Below are 21999 nucleotides of genomic sequence, written 5' to 3' on the forward strand. Positions count from 1 at the left end.
ATCAACTTTGGATAAGATGGTCAACAATAAAATAATTTTTATAGTTTAGGAGTTTAATTCCCTAGATTTATACAAACTCCCCGAAACTCCCTAGTAAATCAGAATGCATACATTTCATCCCTTCATCCAATGCATACCTAGTAGTTTTTATATTCGAGTGAACTAAGATGGCCGCGAAAGCTTTGTAAACGGAAGCGTCTATTTTGGTGATACGAAGAAAATTGCATGCTCTAATCTAATATCTTTAATCAGAGTGATTCGAAGTGATAGTGAATGAGCTTTGATTGTCAAGAAATTAAATAAATGTAGATGACAATGACCGAAGAAACACAACAATCTGAGACTGCCGCACAAAATGAGGCACAAACTAGTTCTCCAGATGTCGGAAAAATTAAAGACAGTAAAAAAGAAAAGTGCCGACCTATGACAAAGGTATTCTTGATTAAATAATAATAATATAATATTAGGAGAAAATAATTTTCTACTGTGTAACGTATTATACACTTGATAAACAGTTATAGTTCACTTTCAAGAATTTACACTACAATGTTTTGAAAAAGAATGTTTTTTAAAATGTGCATTAAATAAAGTGCTGTATACAATTTTAAATAAAGTGTCCATGGTGTACAATAACAAAAATAATATTGTAATCAACATTAAAAAGTGTTTTCACTTAATTATATGGAACAATTCTATATCATATTTGTTGAATAAAAACAGAAAAGTATTTGATTTTCATTAAAGTAATAACTTAGAAATATGAATGTATAATACATATAAAATATATTTTCAGGTAGTAATAAGAAGATTGCCTCCAAGTATGACCCAGGATCAATTCTTGGAGCAAGTTTCTCCATTACCAGAGCATGATTATCTTTGTTTTGTAAAAGCTGACATGTCTATGGGACAATTTGCCTTTTCTCGTGCATATATTAACTTTATGGAACAACAAGACATTTTTATGTTTAGAGAAAAATTTGACAATTACGTATTTGTTGACTCTAAAGGCACAGAATATCCAGCAGTAGTAGAATTTGCACCCTTCCAAAGGTTACCAAAAAAAAGAGTTGGGAAGAAGAAGGATTTAAAATGTGGTACTATAGAATCAGATCCTTACTATGTAAGCTTTTTGGAAAGTCTCAAAAATCAAGAGGCTGAATCCAATATAGCCCAGCCGAAAACAGAGTATTCGTATCAACCACCAGATAGTAAGTTGTTTCCCACGTTGTACAAAAGAAATACATCTGTATTTATGTTATGTATGTATAGATTTACATTTGCATATTTTTAATTAGATACACCAAAAAAAATTACGACTACACCACTCTTAGAATATGTGAAGCAACGTAAGCAAGAAAAACAACGTCTTAGAGATGAGAAACGTGAGGAAAGACGGAGGAGAGATTTAGAAAGAAGACGAACAAAAGACGACCCTATTATATCCAAGGTAATACTTTAATTTTTACTTGTATTTTATTAATCTATACATCTGAAACTGACTTTCAGCATGCCAAATACAGTATGGAATATAAAAGTTTAAATCAGTATTACCAATGGTGTTAAGTTTAAATATTAAGTATTATTCTCTACTGTATTTGCTGATACTAATCTTTTCACACTGCAGTCCATATGTAACATTGAAGATAACCAGACCAAGTATTTCTTCCTTTCTACTTCCTCAACCATCAAGTCGGAAGATGTGTATTTTCAACATTCTATTGAAAATCTAAATATACCCAATAAATATAACGAAGAAGTATCCAGTATTAGAACTTTAAATACAACACCATTGCATAAGAACTCATTGGACATGCAACAGCAGTCTTACAGAAGTGAAAGCACAGAAGTATATGTAAATTGTGTTAGGAGTGTGCCTCATATAAATGAGCATTGGCGTTATAGCCATAAACAACCAAAATTCTTTTACTTTTATGAAAGAAATTATAAAGATAAAGACACCAATTGCAAAAAACATAATTATGATCATTGCAATAACATGAAAAACAATTATATTTATAATAATGCCAAGTTTACATCACAGTACATCAAAAATAACCATTATTTTTCTTCGTTATCAAAATCACAGTTCACAAATTTACATAAAACGTGGAAAATGCAAATACCAGCAGAAGTATCAAAATCAAGAAGTTGTAATGTTGTATTCGATTACCAGAAACTTTATTCTTTCAAAACTCTTTGTGGAAAAGGATTGTCAGCATGTCATAAAAATTCATGAAACTGGAACTACAAATGATTAACATGGAAATTTATGTTATCTACTTACTACATGTTAAAGTAGCTTTGAGGAGAAAAGGATTATTTCTCACTTATGCGATTTCGGTCCATACTATATATACTTTTTCTGTATAATAATTATGTGCTAAATTTGTATACATTTATTAAGATATAATTAATTTATTGTCGACTAGTTTGTATACATTAAATTTTGTAAAAGAAATTGTTTTTAGAAAAACGAAGTAAAATTTTTGTGTTACTTTATTGTAATTTATCAAAAAATTGATTATGATAAGTTGAATTAAAATTTCTTATTCAAGTTAACAATGTATTATTTAATATGAAAATTTCATTCTGTTGTAGGTATTGAAAAATCCAGATCTCGATAAAGAAATGTGTAGAGATAACAAAGAAAATAAGGAGGAAAGAGACAAACTTTCACCTAAAGACATAAAAAATCGAATTAAAAAAGATGATAAAATACGTGAAAAAGTATCTCGAGATCGAGATTCCAAACCTGTAACAAAAGGCTATAGAGATAGAGTTGATGATAGAAATAAAGATCAAAGGGATTTAAAACATCAGAGACGTCACGATGACAAAAAAATTTATGGAAGACGCGATGAGAGAGATATTATAAAAGATGATAGAAAGAATGATGGGAAAGATGACAGGAAATACGATTATAAAGAAGATATTAAAGATTGTAGAGAAGTAAAGATCGAGGAAAAACGAGGTAAAAGTTACGAAAAAATGAGGCAAGAAAAGAAGAGACTCGCAGAAACGAAAAAGCAAAATGTAGAATTCAATATCGATACTGACGGCAGTGCAAAGTTAAGAAGTGAAGAGGAGGATTCTCAAAGAAAAGAATTGCAGGTTGATTCTTATGTAAATCTCAGGGAAAGGGAAGAATGTGTAACTGACAAGAATGATACTGAAAATCGTGTAAGCATCGAAAAAAAAGAGATCAATGGGAAAAGAGGACTAGGAGAAATTATACAAGATTTTGAGCAACTAAAAGACCAGAAAAAAAGAGGTAAGAATATTTAAAAATTTATTGTCCAAAAACATTCTGTAAGTTCAATATGATGAACATTTTCAAATATTTACAGAAACTAAATCAGTTGTTAACGAAATTAACAAAGATATCGAAAAATCTAAATCTACAGAATATATCAATAAAGAAGAAAATGATGATGGTGATTCTAATGAAAAGCAAGATTCAAAGATTACAAAGAGACGCAGTTCACTTGAAAGTGGAGGTGATGGAGGCACAGGAGATGGAAATTGTTTAAGGCGACACAAATCATTAGATGGGGGGGATCAAAATAATTTACAAAAGGCTGAAAATGAAGAAAAAGAAAAAGATAAAAAAGATCCGCGATTAGAACGTAGAATTAGAAATAAGGTGTCTATTCGTTGTGTTACTTTTACTATTTAAAAATAATTTGTTTGACTTTGTGAAATTTAAACATCATTTTTCTTTGAATATTTACAGGATCGTCCTGCTATGGAGATTTATCGTCCGGGAATGGGAAAATTCAGCAAACAAAGATTAGAACGAGAAAAATCGAGTAATGACGAAAGAGCATCCCTTTCGCAAAGTCCAACTCCAAATCTCAACCCTTCCAACCTTTCTAAACCAGGAAAATCTGGGACAGAAGTACGTTCTATGACATTTAAACGTAGTGTTAGTCGTGATTTAGTATAACAGACACTGAATTTTATAAATTTCATTAAGTGATACGTCTGTGGAAACCTGTGTTAATATGAAAGATTTTTACACTAGTCCCTCTTGCGACATACAGTAACATATAGTGTATCTATTGTACACAAATGCATAATAAAATACAGTGACCTACTTATAGCAGAAAAACTCATGGAATCATAAACTGAATAAATATATGCACGTATAAGTATGGGATCAAAGGTTGTTCACGATATTTGAATTAATTCACTGCAGATAAATTTGTCAATATGAAGTTTTTCAGCACAGATTATTATCTCCTATCCATTTAAGTGTCGATCAGAATTTTTTTTTATTAAAATTTTCTTTAAGAAATAGTATTTTCAAAATTTAGTCCCGGAACCGTATTTCTAGGTTATCAAAATGGATGAAAATATAAAAATTTGAAATTTAAATATTCTGTATGTAGTTTCTGTTTCAATTTTAAAAGTCACAAAAATTAAAAGAAAGTCGATAAAAAATAGATATTCGATCTTCAAAATGTTGTCAATCAAATACCACTATTTTAATTTCTTATCTATTTTTAACTGTAGTACCAGGCATAACAACAATTGACCTTAATTTACTTTGTTGCAACATAAATAAAATCATAAACAAAACTTTTGTAATGATAGTTTTATAATAAAAAAACTATAAGTTAGCTGAAAAATATCCCGTTTTAGACTGAAATACCCTTTTAAAATATTGAAAGTACAAGCAAACTGTTCATATAGACTTATATTTTGATTCCTACAGTTTTATAAATTTCATTAAGTAGAACGAAACCTGCCTGTTGTTAAACCTGCCTTTAATTAATATGAAAGGCATACAAAATTTTGCACTGCAAGTGTAATGTAATGCTATATTAACTGTCTTCGTACTTTCAATATTTAAAAAAAATAATTGTCTGTATACACTGAAGCGCGGGCATATTGTATATTATGTTTCTGGTCGATTACTTATTTTGTGATATAAGTATCCTTCAATTTCACTTTATCAAATAAAAATTTTGTGATGCATCTTTGTAATAAATAAGTTTAATTTGAATAATCATATAATATGCAGCTAGTCATAACAAATAATGTACAAAAATTTGAGAATTGAATACTGACAATTGACTGGTATACTTATAAATAGTTGTATGAAACTCATGTAACTAATACTTTTTACTACTACGAAATCTGATTGTTAAGTTCCTATTACATAACTTAATGTTAAAGATAATTATGAGTACTCCTACACAAGGTAATTTGTATATGTGCGTATGTATGCGTGTGTCGTAATTTACAGTAGTATATTATGTCAAAATGCCATATGTATATATCATGTGCAATATTATAATTATTATATTAAATGTCACATTAAGTGTTCATAATTTCATTACAATAAATATTTCTATGATTTTAATTTTACATAAACAGCTGTAATTCCGTTTTTGTAAAAGTATTTAAAAGAAAAATATAAAATAGATTAGTCGTAATTCAAATTAAATATTTTCCAATAATTAATCAATGATCGCGTTAAACACATTTAATTGATAAAATTATCATTAGTATAGAGGGTGAGGGTCCTCACCGCACGAGGATGGGCATGCGTGAGTGTTTCCCTCGCGCGACGAGAGAGTAAAGGCCTATCAAAATGTAGTGGTGTTACTCTCGAAGATTTTGAGATCGTGGATTGAACGAGAGAGATCTGAGAGGTCCTCGACTAAGGATTTATGACTTCCAATTCTGGAGGATTCAGAGCTATGACTCTGTCTACAAGCCTCTTTCAAAAGGCTATGTGACTTCTCCTGCATCCCTCAATTAGTCTTGCCGACTAAACTCTCATCGAGGAATTTCGTGGGAACTCTCTTTCATTCTCTCTCTACCTATTCTAAGCAATTTGCGGCTAGATGAAAATATACATAAGTTATAAAATATACAATTATGACCATAACGTTACATTTTATATTCGAATTTCCCTCTTATCGCTATTTATGTTGCGTCATCACGCAACACTTCCCACTGGCGCATGTAGCCGTAGCCTTTCGTTCATTTCGTTGTTAACACAGAAAAGTTTTGAAGTTTCTGATACAGAAATAAGGTATTTGATTAATTAATCAAAATAACGGTGGATTTTGTGATTCCTTTAATCGAGGAAGAATGGGCAGTATTAATGAATATAAAATTGTAAATGTATATTTGTAATCTGATTAACATAAAGATAATTACTTCACTAGCTAGGTAATCCATTATTACATCCGGTTTAATAACTGCGATAATTTCGAGAAATTTAGAAATATTTTGACTATCAGCTTCAGAAGGTTCAGATTGATCAATTTCCTTCATTATTTCTTTCATTAAGCCATTACAGTCACATTCAATAATCATGTGAACAACACCAATGCCTATGTATCCTGCCAACGCGTCATAAAATTTAACCATTTAAAATAATACCATGCAGATTTAATCTCTGTATTTAAATCAGTTCCTAATTATCGGATATACATATATTATATTAATGGTTATTCAGTATGTACCTATACATATAATTCTTACTACGTAACTTTATTACTATAAATCATTATAGACAAAAATGTATTAAAATATTTTAGAATAAAATCGATTCTTGAAGTATTGATCTCGTTTCTGTAAAGGTATATTAAATTTATTATGAATTTATTTAAACATAATTTGCTATTTGCATCGGTGAAGAAAAAAATATATTATACGTAATAAAAAATAGCACTCTATAAATACTACCTAAAGCTTGGGGAATTATCCAAATTGGAATGATGAATTCAACGAAAAACTGCTCATTCTCTCTTGATTCCAAAAGTTCATCTTTGTTTACGGAAATCACGAAGTCGACTGTCATTTTGATTAATTAATCAATATACATGTATAATTACTAACGTCTTGTCATCAAATACCTTGCCTCTGTATCAGAAACTTCAAAACTTTTATTTCCTATAAATCTTGAAAACACTTTTAAGATATTAACAACGAAATGCTACGCACAACTTTAAACAGGCATGGGAGTATTAAATTTTTGAATTCAATAGTACCAACTGGCAACAATGCAGACACATTTTACAAAATCTAAATTCTAAATAACCTAAAATTTTAGTAATTCAATTTACAGTTTTTCTTTAATATATTTATACTTTTGTTGTGTATTATATGTACATATTCTATATACATACATTTTTTAAGAACAATAACGTACATTGTTAATTTAGATTGGTAGGATTGCATGTATCTTATATGTATCACGATCACACATTTTATTTATTACATTTGTGATTGTGTACAAAATTTTACGGCGTCGCTATGTCGTTAGAAGTAGAAAAATACTTATACCGTATTAATAATCAATTATGTGAATTTTCTCCAGATGGCAGATTTATTGCCATCGCATATCAAACAAATTTAATCATAAAAAGTAGCAAAACGTTCGAATCTATTCATTCATTTGTGTTTTCAGACATAATCGAGGTTAGTGTATGACATTAAATTAACCAAAAATGTTATTTGTATTTAGCTTCTACAATCATTTAGTAGTATAAAATAAACGATTAAAATGTTAATTACTTATTGCATTGAATAAAATATTTTGAAACAACATATTTGCCTTTCATTTTATCACAGTATTTAGAGTGGTCTAAAAATAGTGAATATACTCTATGTGCTAACATAAAAAAAACCATTATTCAAGTGTACTCCATTCATTACCCTGAATGGAAATATAAACTTGTTGAAGGCAGTGCAGGTTTAGAAAGTGTTACTTGGTCACCTGATAGTAAATATATTTTAATATTGTCAAACTTTAACGTAAGTAACTTTTTCAATTTCATTAATACTATATAAATTTACACTTCAAGATTTTAAAATAATTAATATCAACAGATTCAGGTATCTGTATGGTCTTTGGAAAATCGGAATGTAAATCATATACAGAATGTGAAGTCTTCTTTTTGTGATTTATATTTTAGTCCCAATGGCAAGAAAATGGCAATAGTAGTTTCAAGTGAAGGTGAAGATACTATAGAAATTTATAATACAATTACATGGAAATTATATAAAGTGAGTAATTACAAATTATTATTGAAGATGAGATAATGAATTTTGTATATTCTACAAAAATTTATGTATTTTATAAGTCTTCTAATTTTGTGACATCTATATCATATATTTTAACAGTATGATCTGATCCACAGCTTGCTAGTTGTAAAATGTTTAATTCTTCTTTACATGGTCGAAATTTAAGTCTTCTTACAGTTAAGTGATGCGCATCCGAAGTATTGTATGCAATACATTTTGACCAGACAATATTATTATCACATATTTGTAATTTTCGAACCTCTATACAACCAGTCTCAAATCCTATTGCTAAAACATAAATGTGTTCAGCAATACTTTGAATAGAAAATGAAAGTGCTGTAACAGAATCTTTTACATCTAAACTTGTAACTGGAATGATTTTATCATTTGTAATTATTGGGCTCCAAATTCCAATTTTTCCATCTCTAGAACCAGTTGCAAAATAAGATGAATCATGTGTCCATGAACAGCACCATATTATACGAGTGTGAAGACCATCTTTTTTTGAACTGATTACAATTAAATTATATGTGTTACCGTTAAACTCAAATAATGACCATCTTCTATCTCTAGATACAGATAATAAGTATTTGTCATTAGGTGAAAATTCCATCTGTGTAACAGTCAACTGATGAGCTATAAGTTTCTGAATTAGTGTCCAAGTACTTGTGTTCCACAGGAGTATCACAGAATGTTCTAATGAACTTGATTTACATGCAGTTGCTAACATTTTTCCATCATGTCTAGCAGCTATGGAAAATATTTCATATCCATGACCATAAAGCTTTTGTAACTCTGGCCATAATGTATATTGCATTAATTCTTCTTCTGTTGGAGGACTGTAATCCTCATCTTCAACACCATTTATTTCAGTTTTTTTTTCATTAATACTTTCGACGAACATTGCTTTATTTGTTAGACCAAGAGCTGGCACTGATGCACTATCAGCTACTATATTTTCAAAATCATCAACATTAGCAATTCTCTTTAAAGAATTCTTAAATGCTGTTGGGGCTGTAAAGATTCGTATCACTTTCTCTTCTGCTCCTGAAGCAAACATGTAAGGAGTTAACATAGCTAAACAAGACATATCATATCCATGAACTTGTGGACGTCCAATTTCATGCCAAAATTCCAATGCTTTATTTTTCCATGGAGCATGAATTCTTGTTGTTTGATCTGCACTTACAGTAACAAGAAACCTACAATAGGATAGCAAATGTAAAAATGTTCATTGGAAATCGTTGTTACAATGCTGCATACAAACCTTCCTTTTGGATCCCAGGAAAGATCTACGACCTCAGAAAAGTGACCACCTGGTATAGATTTTGGAATCCAATTTTTTACTTTATCCGAGTATTGCCAAATATGAAATGATCCTTGATACCCATGTGCTAATATATTCATGCCACTACTATCAAATTTACAGCCATAAAAACCCAATGAATTACCACCAACTTCACCTACTCTTACTTTTTCTGACCATATGTTGGATATTTCATCCAGCTCCCAAATAATCATAGATTTATCCAATGAACAAGATAACAATCTTAAAATTTGATTTTTGCTATTTGTTTGCTGTGGACACCAGTGTACACCATAAATCCAGCCTTCATGTCCATAAAGAATGGACTCCAAAGTTACATTGTATTTAATATCATTAGCTACAAACATTTGTTCTTTCTGACGTAAATCATTATTCAGAGGTTCTGTGATTTTTACAGAAATTTTCCATAATCGTATCATAGCATCTTGAGAACCACTTGCCAACAGAATGCTATCATTTGTAATATGATTGAAATCCATGCAACATATCCAATCTTCGTGGCCAGTTAACATTTGTACTTTTAGAAAATTTGATTCTTCTATAACATGAGAACTTGATACATATAATTCGATTGTTGAGAGTTCTGTTGCAACAGCTAGTAATGGTAAATCTGTACTTGGTAAATAAGAAAAGCAAGCTTCTATTGGCAACTTTTTTCCAAATGTGAGTGTCTGAAGACATTTTACTTTGTTAGACATATTTCTCAACCATAATTTTACTTCTCCTTTGACTGAACCAGTACATATTAATAATTCGTGGAAAGTTTTGTCGTTTAGAGTGTCACTAGCACAAACATATAAGGAATTGCTCAATGTGAGCACATCACCAACTTCAATAATAGAAGTACATTCAAAGCATTCATTTACTCTGCTCCATACAATTGCAGTTCCATCTACTGAACTTGATATTAGTTCCCATTCGACATTTATATATCTATGTTTAATCCATCGTACCGTATTAATACGTCCTTTATGACGATGAAGTGTGTTTTTTACTTTTCCTATTTTTGACACGAACGGATCGTAAATTACAACAGCATGGCATGATGCATAACAAATAAGTCCATTTCTTCCCCAATCAGTCGAGTGTGGAATTCGATTACAAGCACACGATATATAAGATGCCATATTTATTATAAATTAACAACAAATTCAAGTAATTGACAAAATAATAATCTAACCTTAAAAAAATTGTAGTTCATAAATGCATACATACGTATCGACAGTCAGTTCAAAAATGGTATCATCAACAATTAAAGTTACTAGTAACTAGATACTGATACTGTTTATGGCGTAAAGCTATGTACATTTTTCCTTAGTATTTTATTAACTAATGCTGTGTTAAATATCCCTTATCTTTAATTATAATTTGTAGAAATTAATATGTGGACGTTTGCGTACTATCGACGGAATGTGTTGGTCACCAAATAGTGAATTATTATGCATATGGTGTTCATTTAGTAACGAACCAAAGTTAATTATTTATTCAGATGTATTAGAGGGTGACATAGGAGCTTTCTGTCCCATGCAAACTATTAATTCATCTGAAATCAGATATGGGTATCATAAAGAATTGAAAGGAATTGAAAGTGTAAAATGGATGCCTAGTGGACAATTGTTGGCTGTAACCGGATATAACGAAATGGTCTTGTGTATTTAAATTATATTGTTTTTGATTATTTCAATCTTCTATTTAGATAGACAAATTATTTTGTGGACATCAATTTCTGTACAGATTGTTCTGTTAAATCATGTAACATGGAAGCCACTTTTGCAATTACATCTTGATCCAATTATTAAAGAAAATTATTTACACAAAGTATACGAGGAACGCATAATTCAAACGAAATTGTCGAACAAGATTACAAATTTACATAATAAACGTATTTGTAAGTAGTACTTTGCAAAGTACAAATTTGTATAGTGCTATAAGTAAGGTAACATGTACTTGCAGTGGAAGAAAAGTGCGAACGTCCAATAAATATAAAGATCGGCAAAAAAAATGACGTTGATAGATTTTCAATTGCTAGATTCGATATTTTGGAGTTTAGTTTTTGTGGGCAATATTTGGCCATAAAACATCAACTTTATCCTACAGCATTATGGATATGGAATATTATCGATGATTATCTTGATTATTTGCTTCTTGAAGATACGATTGTAGGTGTGTGTATCATTTTAAATCCTTAAAGATTAAATTTCGCTTTACGAAATAGTGTCAAATAGTGTTATTTGAATTTACAGCTGCTAAATGGAATCCTACGCGTGCTCAACTTTTTGTATTTTGTGAGTGCGCTCACATGTTTGAATGGACTCCCCAGAAGGCAACATGTCTGCCCACTCCACGGAATATAACTGTATTAGACGCTCGATATCATCCTCGCGGGAATCTTTTACTACTTTGTGGTTACAACAAGGCAGTTATTTATAAAAATGAAAATAAATCATGATTGGATGAAAATAAAAATTCAGTTTCTTACTATGACATAGATTATTATAACTGCTTGTATTCGTATTATGCAAAAATTATTGACAATACATTACTACAAAATTGAGCGTAAACCTATACTTGTAATAAAAGTTAACGGGAAAATGAATGAAAACACACATATTCAAAAACATATTTTCGTAATACATATCTTCGTTCGTAAATTCCAATAAACAATTCATATAAGAATTTCCAGATAAAATATAATTCGTTCATATTTATAAGAAATGTAAAATTAGTTTAATTTTCGTGACTTATTGTATCTACAGAATGTATTACATACATAGATACATGCATACATACGATAGAATTTTGCAGTATGATCACGATGGTTGAGTATAATTGATGGAAATAGGAGCGACATTTGAAATGTAAACTGTATTATTTATATTAATATAATTCCAGAAAATCTAAACTAGATTAAAAAGGTGAGAATGTAATTTTCAAGAATGCTCTAGATTATGTTACGCTAATAAAGAAGAACCAAGCTACATACATACATACGACTATATATGATGCTGTATGACATTCACATGTACATATGTATGTACATATTGTACATACTTTAAAAATTGCAATAGAGTTTAGTCTTCTACTAGTGCAACGTAGTTCACGTGATTCACGTATTATACTTTTGCTTGCCCGTCACTGCGAGATGCACGTTGCATGTGTGGATGTTAACCTGACTTTTGTAAATGTTCAAAAATATAAGTAATAATATCTTTTGATCTAATTTATACAAAAGTGGATTTTTTTATTTATGAACAATGGACCATAATAGTATTCAATTGATGGACGACATAACGTTAGAAGAAAAAAGTGTTGGGAAAAGTGTCACGTACGTTAAATATGTATACATATAATTGTTTCTATATTGAAAATCATGACAAAATACTTAACGATTTATGTATATGTAATGAAAGGAATTCTGTTTAAATAGGAGACAGTATTAATAATACTTTCGCTTCGTGTATGTACTTAAATTAAATAAATTTATTTGTTTGTAATAGGAATTCATCAAGTAAGAATAAATGTAAATCTGAAAGTCCTCGTATTTCAAGTAAACTTAAAGTTGAGCTACAAACATTAAGGATATCTGAAGAATCACAACGACAACTTTATGATACTTTGAAACATATTTATGGCTCTGTATGTAATGCACACATTTTTATTAATTTATTATATTGTGCTTTATCTATTAAAATATATTAGTAAAAAATAACAAAGGTTTTTAACAGAGTTTTAAGCTTTCTGATGCATCAGAATTTGAAAATAAGAAATCAAATTTCGAGAAACAATATTGGGTAGAAAGGGGTAATTTAGTTATTAAAGGAATAGTGGATTATTCTTCCAAGGATGTCACACCTAAAACCGAGGAACAAATTACTAGACAATTCGCAATAGTTAAGTTAGAAAGTTATGGGTAAATATAAAACAATGTAAACTATAATTAACAAATTAGTATACATTGTAATCAATTACATTGCTTTTAGTTTTCATCAATCACATTGCATAGAAGCATTAATACATACAAAAGGTGACATGGGAAAAGCTCTAGAAATATTATTTTCTAAATATTATGAAGTTGAAAATATTACAGAAAGCAAAGTGTGTAACAACGTTGACACAACAGACTATCTAGAAAAACGACAAGATGAGAAAGAGGCACTTGAATCTATTTATGAAGAAATGTTTACAGAAAAAATAAAAAATCAAATTTGGACTGTCCAAGTTAGACTCGATTATCTAGTGAGAAATGATGAAATAGAGCAAGAAATAAGAAAGATAAAGTTACAACATGAAAAGGAAAAGGAGAAGAAAGAAGTTTGCAGATTATTTATTCAAAAAAAATGTAGATTTGGGAAAAAGTGCAGATTTTTGCATCAACAACCACAGGTATTAAAAATGCCTGAGAGAGAGGATCCACAATTTACATTAGAAATAAGATTTCCTGAAGGTATTACATGAAATCAAATAAATCATGTGACTGACATGTAAAATTTTTATTAATTTTCCGCTATTAAAAGCCATTGTATTTTTATATTTCATTAGGTTGTAAATATCCATACGAACCACCATTTTTCTACTTTTATAAAAATGATGGTACATTTTCGAGTATACATTGTTTAAGAATAGGAAGAAGATTATATAATGAAGCATTGTCATTAGCCATGGATGGCATTCCATATATTTTTTCTATAATATCTCTTTTGGAAAATGAAAATGAAATGAAAACGTATTTAAAAGAAAATAAAGAACAATTGCTAGATCAGAATGACACACTTTTCCCTAAATCATCAGAAAGTGATGGAGAAGAAGATCTTGCTACACATCATGAATTAGGCTCTATTAATAGAAGGAATAGAAACAATATTACATCAGAAGAAATATTAACAATAGATGATTCAATACATGAAAATTTCATGGAAAAACAAAATAGTCCCAAATATAAAAAAATGAAAGAAATTAGGAGAAAACTGCCAGCATGGTCGAAAATGGATAATATTTTAGAAATGATACATGAACATCAAGTTACCATAATCTCAGGCGAAACAGGATGCGGTAAAAGTACACAAGTAACTAAAATTATTTATGCGGCGTTTTAATTTGAACTTGAAAATATTGTAGTACATTACTTACATTTTAGGTGCCACAATTTTTGTTAGATGATTGGATTTTAAATAGACCTACATTAAAAGAACATGTCAATATAATATGTACACAACCACGACGAATAAGTGCAGTAGGAGTAGCGAAAAGAGTTGCATCAGAAAGAGATGAACGAATAGGTGACACAGTAGGATACCAAATAAGATTGGAGAGCAAAATGTCTAACAAAACCCGGTTAACATTTTGTACAACTGGAATTTTGTTACAAAGATTATCCATGAATCCTGAGTTAAATGATGTAACACATGTCATTGTCGATGAAGTTCATGAAAGAAGTGCAGAAAGGTCAGTTACTTATTCTGCTAACTCATTCCTGTTTACTTAAACATTACAATTTTTCATCTAGCGACTTCCTATTGATGCTCCTAAAGGAATTGTTGCAAAAAAAACCAAATCTGAAAATAATACTTATGAGTGCAACGCTTAAATCAGAAGCTTTTTCTTCATACTTTCGAGAAGCTCCTATTTTGAATATTCCAGGAAAAACATTTCCTGTGGAGCAACTCTTCTTGGAAGATATATTTGAATGGACTAGTTACGTGCTTGAAGAAAATTCGAAATATACACGTAGAATTAAAGGTGACTGGGAACAGTTACAAATAGATCTGGAAACTGCTGAAGTTGAAGGCATTTCCACTGCTGAGGTTAGAGACTCAATTCAAGACGAGAATTTAACGTTAATGCAAATTGTTAGTAGATATCACGATTATAGCAGACGAACACATAAAAACTTGTATGTTATGGATCACAACAAAATTAATTTTGAGCTTATAGAGGCAATATTAGAATGGATTATTTTTGGATTACATGATTATCCTAAAACAGGTTCTATCTTAGTAAGCATATTCTAGTATTCTTTAAAAAGCAGTCAAACTGTATATTGTATTTGACATTTATATTTTAGGTTTTTTTACCAGGATTTGCTGAAATTATTTCCTTGAAAAATCAGTTGAATGACAATAAAAATCTTTCACCAAAAACTGGAAAGGTTGTTATTGTACCGTTACATTCAAGTTTATCCAATGAAGAACAAAATTTAGTGTTTAAAAATGTTGGAGATGCCAGGAAAATCGTACTAAGTACAAACTTAGCTGAAACTTCTATCACAATAGATGATTGTGTTTTTGTAATCGACAGTGGAAAAATGAAAGAAACTAGATTCAATGCTAATCAGAATATGGAAAGTTTAGAAACATGTTGGGTGTCACAAGCAAATGCATTGCAGAGAAAAGGTCGTGCTGGACGTGTAATGCCTGGAGTATGCATTCATTTATACACTTTACATAGGTATGTGTAGTTGTTTGATATTAATTAATGTCTTATACAGTTTGTAATCGCGAAAACTTGATATATTTTATTTTTTCCAGATTTAAATATCATTTTTTAGCACAACCAGTGCCCGAAATATTAAGAATTCCTTTAGAACCCTTGCTTTTACGTATTCAGCTGCTATATAAAGGAGTGAAAGTAGATTCATGTCAAATTTTAAGTAATTACACTTGCTACTTTTATTTGTTCCGTGTTTTTATCATGTAAAACTGCAAAATATAAAATATGTTTTTAGGCAAATTAATGGAACCGCCGACAGTTCCAAGTATTCATAGCGCTATTAAACGTTTACAAGATGTTGGAGCATTTAATTCTGAATGTACATTAACTCCGTTGGGTCACCACCTTGCTGCACTGCCTGTAGATGTACGAATTGGAAAACTAATAGTATTTGGAGCAGTTTTCTGTTGCCTCGATTCCGCACTTACCATTGCTGCATGTTTGTCTCATAAAACTCCATTTAATATACCATTTGAAAAAAGACACGAAATAGATGCCAAAAAAGAATTTTGTACAGCCAATTCTGATCACTTAACTGTTCTTAAAGCGTATAAGGTAAATATTTGATAATAGTGCATATTCATATAAAACAGATTTACATGCATTCTTCCAATTTTGTTATAGAAATGGTTGGAAGCATGTACACACAGTAATTATGCAGGACAAGTTTTCGCTAATGAAAACTATTTATCCACACGCACGTTGTACACTTTAGCGGATATAAAGTATCAATTTCTGGAGTTATTAGTCTCAATTGGTTTTGTTCCTATTAATTTACCTAAACGACAACCAAATGTTGACAAAGTTTTAGAAATAACTGGGTGTGAACTAAACATCAATAGCGATAATTACAAGCTTCTCCAAGGTTTACTTTGCGCTGCTCTTTATCCTAATGTTGTGAAAGTTTTCACACCAGAAAAATCTTTTGAAATACAATCTGCTGGAGCAGTTCCGGTACAACCTAAATCACAGGAACTTAAATTTCAAACAAAAAGCGATGGTTTCGTCAGTATTCATCCATCATCTGTTAACTTCCACGTCGGTTACTTCCCTAGTCCGTACTTAGTATTTCAGGAAAAAATGAAAACGAGCAAAGTATTTATTAAAGAAATCACAATGATGCCAATCTTACTGTTAGTTTTGTTTTCCGGCAATGATTCGATGATGAACATAGAAGTACATAATGGAGTGTCTATTATATCGTTAGAAGATGGTTGGATCTTATTCAGTGTCGAATCTCACAGGGTAAGATTGTTAATACTTTGAAAATATTACAAAATATTTCTACAGATACTGTTTATTTGTTTTATATTTACACATTTATACAAATATTGTTTAGGTTGGTCAACTTTTACAACGAATAAGGAAAGAATTGGTGAAGTTGTTGGAAGAAAAGATGAAGGATCCACTTTTAAATCTTTTAAATCATCAAAATGGAAGAAAAATTATACAAACAATTGTGAATGTAGTAACAAAAGAATAAAACCGTTTTTAAAATGTTTCACTTTAGTGTTGAGTATTGAATTAGGTAACATCACTCAAGTGAAGTGATTATACATCATTATATTAGTATGGAAAGATAGAATTTTTAACTGAGTAATTAAATAAATACCAATTTGTTTTTGGTACATAACGAGTCGCTATTTTAATCATTTTCATACGATTTAAGACCTTACTAACTTACAATAACCACCCTAAAATTTAAACATAACTGATCGAAGAAAATATTTAAAAGCAGAACTTAGGGGAATACATACATACATATGTAAATATGTACAGTAGCATATGCATGTATACTACTTACCTGTATGTATGTACATATGCATCACACTATGCGCAGGGTGTTCCGCACAGCAGCGTGGCGTGTCTACCGCGCGAACGTTATACAGTAATACATCCTACTCCTGTACACCTCCAAATCGCAGCTTGATCCATCAACGAGAGTCGACATAGAAACTTTATTTGCTTTGATTGGTTGACGATTCATTGCTGTGACAGAATCCACTGTGGATTAGATGTGCAGTAAAATGGTGGGAATGTGCGCGCCAACTAAGGGAGTAAGAGAAGCGTGCAGAAATACAGTACGTTCTCCCTAATTGACCCTCAGCTTTGAAACAAAAATGAACAATTTGGGAAGAGAAGGTACGATTATTCGAGCCTTGCAACTCGTTTTTATAGTTACCGATTGTCAACAACTATACTCTTTCCAAATCGTTCATTTTTGGTTTTATGCTGAGGGTCGATTAGGGAGAATTTACTGTACGTAGTTCTCATTATTGTAATTCTAAACTCTGAAACTCTGAACTACGATCAGATAGAGGCCTTACGTCGCATCGCGATCGTAGTTCAGAATTCGGAATTACATACATATGTACATGTAATGTTCACCCGGAAAACGTGCCGCGCCGCTGTATGGGACTCCCTACGCATGCGTCGCCACCCCACTTCTTGCGTAGCATCTTTTCCTGTATATGTGCAGGTATTGATCGCTGATGGTGATTAAAATCCGGTATGTAGTGCACGTGGTAGCGTTGAAAATTGTTTATCTGTTTATTTTAGAATTACACACATATAAGAAAAGCATTTTTTCAACACTTATTATTTGTTTTAAATTGAAAATTATCTACAAAAACTATTAATATTAAATATTTTAATTGAAGAAAATAATATACGGATTACTATGGAAACAGACAAGGTTATAATAGAAAAAATTGCAGAAAGTTTTTCGTGCAACGAATCTAACGAACAAATATCAAATATTGAAGAATGTGAAGATGCAAAAAATAATAATTTTGAAATGAATCAAGTTTCAAATAACTGTGATAAAGCCACAATCGAGAATAATACTGCAAATGTACAAAGTTGTAATCCTACAAATGATACGATTGATCAACTAACTTTGTTTAACGACACAAATGTAAATCATAACGAAACACCTGTTAATGGTGACAATAATAAACAACTAACAATTGATTTGATAGCTAAAAGTTCGAAACAAGCAGATGATGTTTCTATTATATATGAAGGAAGCGATGATATCTCTATTGCAAATCAAGAAAACAAGGGTATAAAACTTTTTATTATAAATATTATATCTCTGAGAGTAGTATTTAATCTAAAAAATGCTAAAGTTTATTATCTTTTCAACAGGATATAGTCTATCTTCTCTTACAACCATAGCGTTAGAGTATGCAAATTCAGATTCAGAAACAGAAAGTTCCTCAAGTTTTCATACACAAAACAATAACCAAGCTACTGTTCTGAAAGAGGTGCAAATGCAACCTTATAGGATTCATAATAATAAGTCATCAAGCGAGGAAAGTGATAGTGAGGATGATTCTACTAGTATTAGTGATTCTTCAGTATTAAGTGAATCAGATGACTCAGATAATAATGATACAAATAAGTAAGCCATTGAATTTTTCTAATTTTATATGTATTAAGTTTGAAATTATTATTAACTTTTCTGTTTTCAGACGAAATACGGGAATCAGAAAAACAAAAGAACAAAGAAATAATGACATAAAAAGTGAATTAGATGATTTACCACCTATTGAAGATTTAAAAATTAGTGTGCCTGAAGTATTATGTGATCCATTAGGAGAGGTATTGATTAATTTTAAATGTACATTTTAATAATGTATACAGTAATATAGTATAAGTGCAAAATTTTAGGTTGCATGGATTGTTGAGCAATTAGTAATTGTTCAGCCAAAGCCAGATAAACCTACTTTAAATTTAGATACAATTTTATTTCTTGAAAAAGGAAAGAGGGCTTTAGGTAAAATATTTGATGTTTTTGGACAAGTAAAAGAACCCTATTACTGTATCAGGTTCAACAGTTTAGAGCACATTTACGAATGTGACATTACAGTAGGCATGACTGTTTATTATTGTCCAAATACAGAGTACACATCTTTAGTATTTTTGCATGAGTTACTAAAGTAAGTCTATTTACGATTATATTACTCTTCATTTTATTATTTAATATAAAATCTTATTTAATGATTTGTACTTTTTCAGAATTAAAGGCGTAGATGCAAATGCAGATGATCCCCCGGAATTTTCTGATGATGAGGAAGAGCAGGCTTATTACGCAAAATTAAAACAAGCAAAACAGTGTCCTGAAACGGATGACGGGAATGTATCAGTCAAAAGAAAACGTCCTTCAAGTAAGTTTTTTTTACAATGTTGTTATTTATGTACTCATTATCAGTGCAAGTAATTTTTTATTTCACTTTTAGGTCCAAACTCTGGATGGCAATCGAATCATCCTTGGAACAGAAATAAACAAAAGAATCGAAGAGGACATTATTCAAGAGGATTTCATTCCATCCAGGCTAGAAATCAATTACAGAATCCGTGGATACATCCATATCTAAATAATTGGTCAAATATGCCAGGTGATTTTCATTCAGATAGTGCTGAATCATGTGGATATGGAATGTACCCACCTGGGCTACAATATGGAAATTTTACTACAGATAATACGAATCAAAACTTCTATGATCTACATGAATATTATAGCGAAAATGGAACAATGACATCTTTAAATCCTAGAATTCCTTACAATGTGTCACCAAGAGCTCATTCAGAACTCTTGTTCTATCAAAATCGATTTTCAAGATTTCGAGATGCCAGTGTAACATGGGGACCTCAAATGCCGGCAAGAATGAATACACCATGGATATCTTTACCTCCACCACCACCACCACCCCCACCACCCCCACCCCCGCCATCATCATCCCCTTCATCACCAGGAACAAATTGAAGACTTCTAAAATTGCAAACTTGTATTCCTAAACTATTTCGTGATATAATTTTAAGTGTACAAATACTGTATTATAAGTACAATTATAAAAAATTATACCTATATGTCAAAATCAATATATCATATTAAGTATATTAAATAATTAATTAAAGATTCTTATATTACAAGAATTGACTACATATCCCTAATCAATAATATCACGTTCAAACATTAAAAACTATAAATTTAGTTTACAACAATTTGTATTAATAGAATATTGCAAATATATTTTTGCATTATTCCTTCAAGAATTTATCATTTTTATATATATTTAATGGTGGCTGTTCTAATTGTTTTTCAGCCACACTGATGTCATTATTTATTGCTGTAATTAATTCTTCTGAAACAATAAAAATATACCTTATCAAAAATAAAAAATCTTAAAAATAATATTTACGAAATCATAAAATATAAACAATTTTAACCTATGGAAGAAAAATCTTGTTCCGGTCGTATGTAGCCCACGAAAATGACTTTAATTTGTTGCCCGTATAAATCGTTCTCAAATTTATGCAGCATATGAACTTCCTATAAAAATAATCTGTATAATATAAAAATGATATAATATTAAATGGTAATTCGTTTATTACATTTTTTAATATTCTTACCACTGTCTTCTTTTCATTTTTGTAAAATGGATTCCAACCAATACTTGCAACCATTTTGTAAATTTTTCCGTCTAGTGAAGCCCATCCGTAATAAACTCCAGTATTGAAATTACTAGGTAAAGCTTCAACAACCTTCTCTTCCAGATTCGCTACGTAAGACATTATTACATAATTCTTCATCAAATTGTTATATGCTACTATAGATAATATTTCCATGATGGGCAAGCAAAATAAAATATGTACATCGAATTTTCCCAAAAATAATATAAATCATCATTTTGAAATAAAAGAAATGTTTCAAAATGGAATATGACATATATTTTACAACTGTAATAGGTCAAAACATATCTTATCAATTGTTTTCAAATATCTTTTTTTTATAATAATTCCATCTTGTAATTTTTTGCTTGTTTACCAGAGATTTAACACTAGTACTGTTTTTATATCTTTCTGCCAGCATTAGCAGTGTATACGTAGTACGATTGCATAAATATGTCGTTTAGAATGTCAAATCAATTTTTAAGTCTTTTTTCAGTAATTAATGTATTTTATAATGTATTTCATATAATTTAAATTAAAAAACTTACCTGTTGGAATGCCTAAAGCTTTAGATCCTCTGCCAAAACCTTTTACCACTAAACCGGTTAAATAAAGCGGTAAACTTTCAGTATACATAGTGTTGCGTCGCGTCTGCTCACACTGTTGACGTCGTAAGTGAAGTT

The 21999-nt window shown here is 30.3% G+C and overlaps 6 protein-coding genes across 12 annotated transcripts; 4 read left to right on the top strand and 2 right to left on the bottom strand.

The window, feature by feature from the left end:
- The first annotated feature begins 155 nt into the window (after nt 1–155).
- Upf3 (UPF3 regulator of nonsense mediated mRNA decay) lies at nt 156–5320 on the top strand. Its single transcript, XM_033485059.2, has 6 exons — nt 156–432; nt 794–1208; nt 1296–1447; nt 2599–3271; nt 3348–3643; nt 3734–5320. Exons 1-6 carry the CDS (start codon nt 310–312, stop codon nt 3944–3946), a joined length of 1872 nt encoding a protein of 623 aa, XP_033340950.2. The 5' UTR covers nt 156–309; the 3' UTR covers nt 3947–5320.
- A 151-nt stretch (nt 5321–5471) lies between these two features.
- On the top strand, nt 5472–11857 carry LOC117228953 (WD repeat-containing protein WRAP73). The gene is made up of 7 exons (XM_033485065.2): nt 5472–7440; nt 7594–7776; nt 7852–8028; nt 10748–11017; nt 11108–11261; nt 11327–11536; nt 11617–11857. Exons 1-7 carry the CDS (start codon nt 7276–7278, stop codon nt 11820–11822), a joined length of 1365 nt encoding a protein of 454 aa, XP_033340956.2. The 5' UTR covers nt 5472–7275; the 3' UTR covers nt 11823–11857.
- Nucleotides 7907–10593, bottom strand: Elp2 (elongator complex protein 2). The gene is made up of 2 exons (XM_033485058.2): nt 9314–10593; nt 7907–9248 (listed from the first exon to the last, which is right to left on the bottom strand). The coding sequence occupies exons 1-2, from the start codon at nt 10498–10500 to the stop codon at nt 8099–8101; spliced, it is 2337 nt and encodes a 778-aa protein (XP_033340949.2). The 5' UTR covers nt 10501–10593; the 3' UTR covers nt 7907–8098.
- Nucleotides 11858–12011: 154 nt separating the features above from the next.
- On the top strand, nt 12012–17363 carry LOC117228956 (putative ATP-dependent RNA helicase DHX57). The gene is made up of 12 exons (XM_076525572.1): nt 12012–12698; nt 12871–13009; nt 13099–13283; nt 13354–13817; nt 13913–14436; nt 14508–14815; nt 14877–15366; nt 15435–15817; nt 15898–16019; nt 16095–16414; nt 16484–17104; nt 17199–17363. Exons 1-12 carry the CDS (start codon nt 12628–12630, stop codon nt 17340–17342), a joined length of 3771 nt encoding a protein of 1256 aa, XP_076381687.1. The 5' UTR covers nt 12012–12627; the 3' UTR covers nt 17343–17363.
- A 144-nt stretch (nt 17364–17507) lies between these two features.
- LOC117228951 (uncharacterized) lies at nt 17508–20800 on the top strand. Of its 7 annotated transcripts, none has more exons than XM_076525576.1 (8): nt 17508–18338; nt 18520–18924; nt 19010–19265; nt 19336–19465; nt 19535–19803; nt 19883–20031; nt 20104–20262; nt 20344–20800. In XM_076525576.1, the coding sequence occupies exons 1-8, from the start codon at nt 18272–18274 to the stop codon at nt 20628–20630; spliced, it is 1722 nt and encodes a 573-aa protein (XP_076381691.1). In that variant the 5' UTR covers nt 17508–18271; the 3' UTR covers nt 20631–20800. The 7 variants fall into 7 exon arrangements, with proteins under 7 accessions (XP_076381691.1, XP_033340951.2, XP_076381688.1 ...); XM_033485060.2 differs by having other exon boundaries at nt 17508–17940; nt 18174–18338; nt 20104–20800; XM_076525573.1 differs by having other exon boundaries at nt 17508–17916; nt 18174–18338; nt 20104–20800.
- On the bottom strand, nt 19723–21970 carry Rfk (Riboflavin kinase). The gene is made up of 4 exons (XM_033485071.2): nt 21865–21970; nt 21278–21426; nt 21095–21197; nt 19723–21009 (listed from the first exon to the last, which is right to left on the bottom strand). The coding sequence occupies exons 1-4, from the start codon at nt 21950–21952 to the stop codon at nt 20906–20908; spliced, it is 444 nt and encodes a 147-aa protein (XP_033340962.1). The 5' UTR covers nt 21953–21970; the 3' UTR covers nt 19723–20905.
- Nucleotides 21971–21999: the final 29 nt, after the last annotated feature.

The sequence above is a fragment of the Megalopta genalis genome, chromosome 12 (assembly GCF_051020955.1).
Source record: "Megalopta genalis isolate 19385.01 chromosome 12, iyMegGena1_principal, whole genome shotgun sequence".
Lineage (NCBI taxonomy): Eukaryota > Metazoa > Arthropoda > Insecta > Hymenoptera > Halictidae > Megalopta > Megalopta genalis.